The 8332-nt window shown below is 32.7% G+C and overlaps 2 protein-coding genes across 6 annotated transcripts in view; one reads left to right on the top strand and one right to left on the bottom strand.

The window, feature by feature from the left end:
* Positions 1 to 6690, top strand: part of LOC118186093 (mitochondrial sodium/calcium exchanger protein-like) — a 136093-nt gene extending 129403 nt beyond the window's left edge. The window contains exon 17 of the mRNA XM_085808239.1: positions 6386 to 6690. Within this exon, the coding sequence (XP_085664365.1) occupies positions 6386 to 6391 (6 nt within the window). The 3' untranslated portion in view covers positions 6392 to 6690. The remainder of the gene's footprint in view (positions 1 to 6385) is intronic.
* LOC118200409 (uncharacterized) overlaps positions 1 to 8332 on the bottom strand; it is a 56434-nt gene that overhangs the window by 6341 nt on the left and 41761 nt on the right. For all 5 annotated transcript variants that reach the window (XM_085808195.1, XM_085808210.1, XM_085808219.1 and 2 more), the window contains one exon: positions 5722 to 5937. In XM_085808195.1, coding sequence (XP_085664321.1) covers positions 5722 to 5937 — 216 coding nt within the window. The remainder of the gene's footprint in view (positions 1 to 5721; positions 5938 to 8332) is intronic.

Raw genomic sequence — 8332 nt, 5'->3', positions numbered from 1 at the left:
AAGGTAAAGGAACCATTTATGAATGAAATTATTCTCAGAACAATTGGAGAATCCGAATCAGGACAGTCAAACTGCAGACATTGAAACTGAGTCTCCATCATCCTCTTCCAGTGATGAATTAGATTTTGAGAAATATTTTTGGATAATATTGAAAAGGCTAAGGCAAAGTGAATGAAAATAAAGAACCAAGTGCCTTTAGATATAAAAATGAAAAATACAAAAAAGATTTCTACACAGTCTTTGAAGAAATAGAGAAATATGATTGCGCTTGCAAGACACCTCTTTTAGAACTTATAAAAAATCTATCCTGAAAAGTTAAAAGAAGTAGCCCTAACAGTAATAGCTCTTCCTCCTACTCAAGTTAGTGTCAAAAGACTCTTCTCAACTCTGAGGTTTATCAAATCGGATCTATGCCCCTCCCACAAAGACCTTGCTGAAGTTATACTGTTTCTTAGAAATAACTAATGCCAGTTTTTCCATTTCATAATAAATGCTAATTAATATAAATAATTTGCTATGCCATCAATTTTTTTTCTATAGTATCTATTACTTCTTTTATATTAAAAAATAAGCTGTAACCCATGTGTATATGTTTACATACGAGGGTTGGAACTTTAATAGTGGCAACTATTTATTTACAAGGAATACAAAAGTGATTCATGTCATCATGTTTTACATTCCTTCAATATAGTCGCCAGCATTGTGTACAACCCATTTCCAACGATGTTGAAGTCGCAGAATACCTGTAGCAGCGCTTATTTTGTTGATAGTTTGAATGGACCGGTCTACTGCCGCAAGAATCTCGGGAACAGTTTGGAAGCGAGTGCCACGAAGTGGTTCCTTCATCTTAGGAATTACGTCATAGTCACAAGGGCTTAGATCTGGGGAGTAGGGTGGATGGTAAAAGCACTTCCCAGCCCCATCGCTTGAACAAATCAGTCACAGCTTGCGCTGCATGCGGCCGAGCATTGTCATGCAAAATGAGAGAAGCATTCTGCAGAAAGTGTCGCCGTTTTTTTCTCAAAGCTGGTCGGAGATTTTGCTCCAAAAATGAGCATTAATACTGCGTAGTGACGGTCTGCTGTAGGGGAACGGTATGCGTTAGGATAACACAATCACAGTCGTACACGAGAATCACCATAACTTTCACATTGCTGGGGTTCTGACGAAATTTCGAACGTCGTGGTGACCCGAGATGACGCCATTCGTTTGATTGGTGTTTCAGTTCTGGCTGGTATGATCGGGCCCAAGTCTCATCCAGCGTAATGATACAGCGTCAAAAAGCATCTCCTTCGCGCTCATAGCGCTCCAGGTGTGTTTGGGCAGCATCGTATCATAGCCATTTCTGCATTTCCGTCAATTGATGTGGAACCCATCGTGAAGCAATTTTTCTCATGGATAGACATTCCTTCAGAATGTGCAGCACAGTCGTATGCGCTAATCCTGTTTGTCCGGCCAGCTGACGAATCGTTTGGCGGTGATCACTGTCCATTAGTGTGGCAACAGCTCGCACGTCTGCATCGCTGACACTCAGATGACCTGGCCGCAGCATGTCTGCCACGTTTTGCCATCCTTCATCGAATGCTTTCACCCATCTTGCTACGGTTCTGTAAGGGATGCAGATTCCCCGCAAGCCTCTTGAAGCCCTTGATGAAACTGTCGTGCTGTACGACCTCTGGCACATTCAATTTTTATCCAACATCTTTGTTCTTGTTTTGAAAACATCCTGACAACACTTACTTTAGACCACGAGCTAATACAAGGATCCGTTCTTCGCGTCACTCTGCATGCACGTGATGTAGGCAGGACGAGACAATATTCTTTGGTTTTGTTGCGTAGCGTTTTTTCAGCTGTGTTGCCACTATTAAAGTTCCAACCCTCGTATATATATATATAAGGGAGTCGGGGTCTTTAAAATTCCAGGAGTCGGTCATTTTCCGTACCCACTCCACAGTCCTGCTCAGAAGAGACCCGGCAGAAGAAATGAGAACATAAATTGGGAACATTTTCATTTATATACAGTATATATGCCATCCACTACATTCATATTTCAATGTTAAACAGCATTGTAATAATAGCAATAAGGATTGCTTACAGCAAATTTATTATTTTCTCTGTACTTTGTTTGTTTGGTATGCATCCTGTTTTGTATAAATCCAAAGACCTGAAACTGATTACTGATAGGAAGAAAATTACCATCGTATACAGTCAAAGTGCTCTTTGAGCTTACGAATTTCAAAAGTGGTTTGAGAAGTTTAAGCACAGAAATTAGCTCCAAAGATGATGCTCATTTTGGATGAACATCCTCTGTAAACAAAGACTGATTAAAAGCTCTTCCTGAAATCCATGTTATATAGTTCAGAAATTAACAGACAGACTAAATATTCCAAAAAGTACAATATATGGTCATTTGAAAAAGACTGTGTGTGTAAACTGCTATAATACATGTGTACTTCATCCTTTAATAGAGCAGAATATGCTTGCACCAAGTTTTGGCATGTCACTCTTTGCTGCAAAAAAATAAAGAATACCCCTGTTTTGAAACACATCACTAATGGATATGTGAAGTGAATGCTACATAAAGTTACAAGAAAAAGATCATGGGGTAAACAAAAAAGAACTTCCTTCAATAACATCAAGATGGAGTTGCATCCTAAAAACCAATGTTTTATTTATGGTGGGAACTAAAAAGGAATATACTATCAACTGTTGCCAGCAAATCAGACAAATCTGGAAGAATAGTATTCCCATGGTTTTAGAAGCAGAAATCGAACCAAAGCACCCAGAATTGATCAATGATCAAGGAGTTTGTTGTCTTTCATCGTGATTAATGCTTGGCCCGACATTTCAATAAATGTAACACACTTTCTAAGTATGGCTGGTATGATGTTTCATGTCACCCTCCATATTCTCCAGATCTTGCCTCCTCCAATTTTCATCTCTTAATATCCCTTCAAAATTTTCTGAAGTGTCTAGAATTCACTTAGAGATTTTCAAACAGCACCTCAATAACTTATTTACAAATAAACCTAGCAACTTTTTTTTTTTTTTTTAATTTTAAATGCAATTTTTCAGCTGCTGGAGTGATGGCAAGAAGTCATAGAACAAAATGGTGCTTATGTGATTCAATTAAATTTTCTTATATTTTTTACTGTATCATTTATCATAAAACAAACCACAAAACTTTTTGGATTACTGAATATTTATTAAAAAAATTCATTGTGCAGCTCTCATTTTTGCAACTAGATATAACTGTCCAAAACATTTTGAATTAAGTAGATATGCATGTCAGCACATTTTTAAAAAGTTTTAAACCAACTTCATAAAAATTATGAAATCTAATTTTTATAATTTATAAACTTACATTTAGCAAAATTTTATAGTCATTCTTTATAAACAAAACAAACAAAAAAAAAAAAAAAAAAAAAAAAAAAAAAAAAAAATTTGCAGCAAAAATTTTCTATTATCACCTCTAAAATTTGGTCTTTTTGATATATTTTTGGAGGGGAAATAAATTGCATTAACTTGAGGGTGATTTTTTTTCCCTTTCATACCACTTAGTGACATTCTTTAGTGATTTTCTGTGTAATATTCTTTAATTTATAATTTTGTTACATATGATGATGTGCTGGAAGAGTTTTCACTCAAGCAATATATTAAGTTTTCAAATGCTAAAACACCTTATTAATATTCACATGTGGTTTTATTTTTTTAAATAATAATCCACTAATAATTCATTCATCTAGAAATATTCTTCATTTTTAGTTATGCAAATAACTTTATGAGTTAATTAGAGAGAATACTAAAACTTGCGACTGTTTTCTAGAACATGAATTCTGTAAATTTCTGTGAATAATACTTCCCTTTTGAAAGAATATATATCAATCAATACTTTCAGTGACAGTCCATACTGTAATGCTCATTTGCTTAACCTATTAACATTAGGATAACTTATTTTCTGAACCGATATTTCATTTTTAGTTACATACAAATTTAAATACTTTGCTTTTCAATTTGCACCTGAATTCGGAGACACCTCAATTTTTAGAAAGCTTAATCTCAAACTTTAAATATCTTGATCAACTTTTTTTCATATGGAAGTCAAATATTCTGTGTTCATTATGTTTGTTCGCATCTATCAGTCCATTCCACCCTCATCCATTAATTCCATATTAACCATGGGTGTTTCCCGAGATACTTCGCTAGGTTTAAGATACAGAACGACAATAAATCTAAGCTATGTGGTGTGTTTGGTGATGCTAAGCATTTCCTCGAGGTCTGTCCCTACTTTAATAGCTTAAGAAACAATAAAAATATTGATTTTGAAAATCCCATTTTTTGTGCTATAAAGATTTTGCACAATTATGTAAATCTGCGATGAAAATTATTAACGGTGAGTGTTGGGGAGTGGGAATCAGTGTATGATTTTTTCTGCTTTTTATTGCCATCACTATTTGGTCTATTTTACTAATCTGTTTTTTAACCATTGTTTGTGTTTGTTGTTCTTTTTTTTTTTTTTTTTTTTTTTTTTGTGTGTGTGTGTGTGTGTCTGCTTTTGTCTAAATGTTTGTATTTGTTCTTTTTCTTCACTTTTATGTTTATAATTATTATTAACACATGATTATTTTCATTTAGACATTTTGTTTACATTTTTTCCTTTGCTGAAATGAGTGCGGCCTGTCATGACCATGAAACCAACTTGTTTGGTTAGGCGGGTCAGGCTGCACCACATTTAGAGTTCTTTAAATTAAGAAAAACTAATCTGTTATTCAGATACGCCTTTAGCATGTGAGAATTTACTTATTCTGAACTCAGATAAGACTTAAGCATACGTGGGAAATAGATGTAATTATAATAAATATCTAAATTAATATAATTCAAGCTTAACTTCTACAGAATGCAACAGAAGCAAAACAAAATTTAGAACAACGTGTCTTTAGTAACCAATCTCATGATACATCATCAAAAATGTACAGCAGACACTAGGTAAGCATTATGTTACGCTAAAAGAAGAGATTACTCGAAATCTGTGGTAGGGTTCTAAATGAGGAAAATACTGCTGCCAACAGTGAAGACAGTGACAAAGAGGTTATTGAGAATGAAAAAATTTTGTGTCATAATGTAGTGGGAATTCTGGACTCAGAAATTTTGGTCTTGAACGATAAAACTCTGTAACTGAACAAGAAACTACGTGTAGTAAATTAAACAATTTACATTGACAAAAATGTTTATTTCAGGCAAACAAATAAATACTAAGCTCTTTTTGTAAATTTTTATTCTCTTTTTACAAAATATTTTATACTTTAAATTTTATAATTTCTACATATCACCTTACTAAGTTTAAACCAATGATCTAAAATCCAAAAAATTCTGAAATTCGTAACAACCAAGGTCCCGACAAGTCACAATCTTGTACTGTATCATCTTAATGAATGGATGTTTATGATAACACAGACAAGAATCAGTAACTATACATATTTAGTTTATAGAAGCTGTTTGAATACAGTTCTTCATAAGTAGTTCTAAAAAGCTATGCTGCTCTAGCCCATTTTTATTTAGTACAACATGCATTTATTCTGTAGAAATTACAATAATTTAACAACACTAGAGCTAATTTTCAATTTGCACAAAAAACATACTTTTATGAAAAATTTTTTAATAGTCATATTCCCTTTTTATCTGAAATAAAAATTATTAAATAAATAAAATTTGCACACTTACATTTGAGATCTCTAACAAGAATTTATTCTTTTCTGCTTCAATATCTATAATTCCCCCTTTTTCAAATTGATGCTGAAAAAGCTCAGCCATCTTCTTCTGAAGTTCCAAAATTTCCTCGTTCATAATAAACGTGTCATCATCTGCAGCAAATGGTGGAGGAAAAAGCTCCTCTGAGTCTTCAAACTGGATAGGAATTCGGCACATAGGACATAATAACTATAAAGACAGATTATGAACAAATAATTAGCCCTCTTAATTCTTTCTCAATATGCTTTTAAATTCTATATAAACTATTCAATAAAATTATAAGAATAAAAATTTATTATGGATATTTTATTTCAAGTATTTGGATAATGTCTTGAAATAATTTCAAAGGTGAATATATTTGTTTCCCAATTACCCTTAGAAGTTGACTATAGGCCAGTTATAATTAGCACTGATAATCAGGATACTAATTTTATTGCATGAAAAAATACCAACTCTGTTGAGCTGTCATCGGATACATCAAGAATTTTTTCAAGAATTTACCCTCATAATTTCATGGAAAAATTTTATTCACATTCATTTAATTTTTTCAAATTCATTTAATTTCTTCAATATATTTAATTTCTTCAAATAAGAATTTGACACTTTGTAAGACGACTGCAATTTTCACTCCATTTAGAGTTAAACATTGTGATTTTCATTCCATTACGACTGAAAACTTCCACTCTATGGCCAGAATGAAGGTTTTGACTTTGACAAGGTGAAGATAGCAAGAAGTCTCCTTATTCTAGGAAGGTGGAAAGACACAACTATTTCCACACTGGATAGCAGCCATTAAAAAATGGAATCAAGTTGTCAAATAACAATGAAGAAAATTCTATAAATCATTAAATCTTTTAATTTAATATACTCGTTTATTTCCTTATGATGATTGAAATATTTTAATACTGCATGTTATTAATTGGTATTAAACAATAAATAGTAGTTCTAGTGTTCTCCTTTATTAAGTACATGAAAAGAAATTGTACTTCCTTTTCTCAATTTTTTGCAGTTTTATTTCTTACGTACAGCTTACACAACTAAATCTACATTAATGATGGTGATTTTTGTACGTATCTTTTAAAGTGCGTTTATTAGTATTATCATCCCCCCCCCAGTTCTTCCTTATTTAGATAATACTGTATTTGAATTCATGACCTTCATGGAAAACATAAGGTTAGTCACGGCTATTTGGAAGAAATAGTATTTGATATTTGTAAGAATTGTTTAAATTATAATACGTTTTCAATGTCTTTATTTGCCCGCTCAACCCTGAACTGAATTCTGATACTCCCGCTACATGGTACATTTTCTTTAGAATGCAATTTTAGTATCTCTTTCTATTAAACTTGTGTATTACTCTAGCAATTTTAACAGCAGAGATGCATATACTTGTGTGTTTACATCAGTTTGTATACAGTTACTACTCACTAATTATTGTGTAAATAACACTTTTGAGCTTAATTTTGTACTATTGGACCTAAGTGAACATAAAAATAATGTTGACAAACCTTAGTATCTAGATTTTTGTAAAACAGCATTATTACTTGATGCATATGATTAGCATGTATAACTAACTATAAGAGACCCACAAAGGTCATACTCACAAATATATAAAGTAAGAGTATGATGCCTACAAAAGTCCTTATCCTGCCTTTATTTTCACAACCGTTAGTTATAGACATACACAGGAGGTCATCTCAACTTACAAGCACATTTGGTTCCAGTTAACTCTCAGTTCGGTCACATTTCTCACTAATCACTATCTCAATAAAAAAAAATAGAAAAAATTAAATAAACTGCTGCAAAGGCACAAAATTTATTTACAGAAAAAACTTGTCTTCTTAATTCCTTGCATTATCACTAGTAGAAACCTGAATGTCATCAACTGATTGTTGTTGCAGCTGCATGTTCAGTTTGCTACTCTGGACATTTTCATAAACATTGTTAGCTTTGTCTATTTTATTACTTTTTTTTAAATTATTATTATCTGCAAAGTAAAAGTATTCAGGAGGCAATGCATTATCTCCCCAAAACACTAGTTATGTGTCAACCCAAAATGTTGCCCCCCCTTTTTTTTAAGCAACCCACATTCGAATGCCATGTGTACCAGCAGCCATGCATTTCAATTCATGTGACTTTCCATTTCCAATTTTGATAGGCATTTTCCTGATTAGAAATTTTGTTTTGCATTGAGTACTTTTTTCCCCCTTGTTAACAAATTCTAATGGGACTGTGGAGTTTGCTAACCAATGAAAAAGGGAGTATTGTACTTCTTCAGAAGTATGGTATTTTATCCAACAGTAAAAGAAAGTAAAAATTCACATTCCATGAAACTTACTTCTTAGATGATCGAATATTTGGAAATGAAATGTGAAAAACTGTACGCAAAGTGTTAGAATGCAGATCACAAATAGGTTTGAAGATAGCCGAATATTGTTTACAACAACTCTTCATTTATTGCTGGACAAAAAAACACATGTCAGTGAAGTTCTGTATAGAAGAAATGGAATTATTCCCAAATAAAACAATAGATTGGTGTAATAAGCTTCAAAAAATGCCTTCTGTGGTAGGTAGAGAACACCAA

The sequence above is a fragment of the Stegodyphus dumicola genome, chromosome 1 (genome assembly GCF_044657685.1).
Source record: "Stegodyphus dumicola isolate Sdum_Otavi_A_Nest chromosome 1, ASM4465768v1".
Classification (NCBI taxonomy): domain Eukaryota; kingdom Metazoa; phylum Arthropoda; class Arachnida; order Araneae; family Eresidae; genus Stegodyphus; species Stegodyphus dumicola.
The sequence above is the reverse complement of the archived record's forward strand: the minus strand, read 5'-3'. Positions and strand labels throughout refer to the sequence as shown.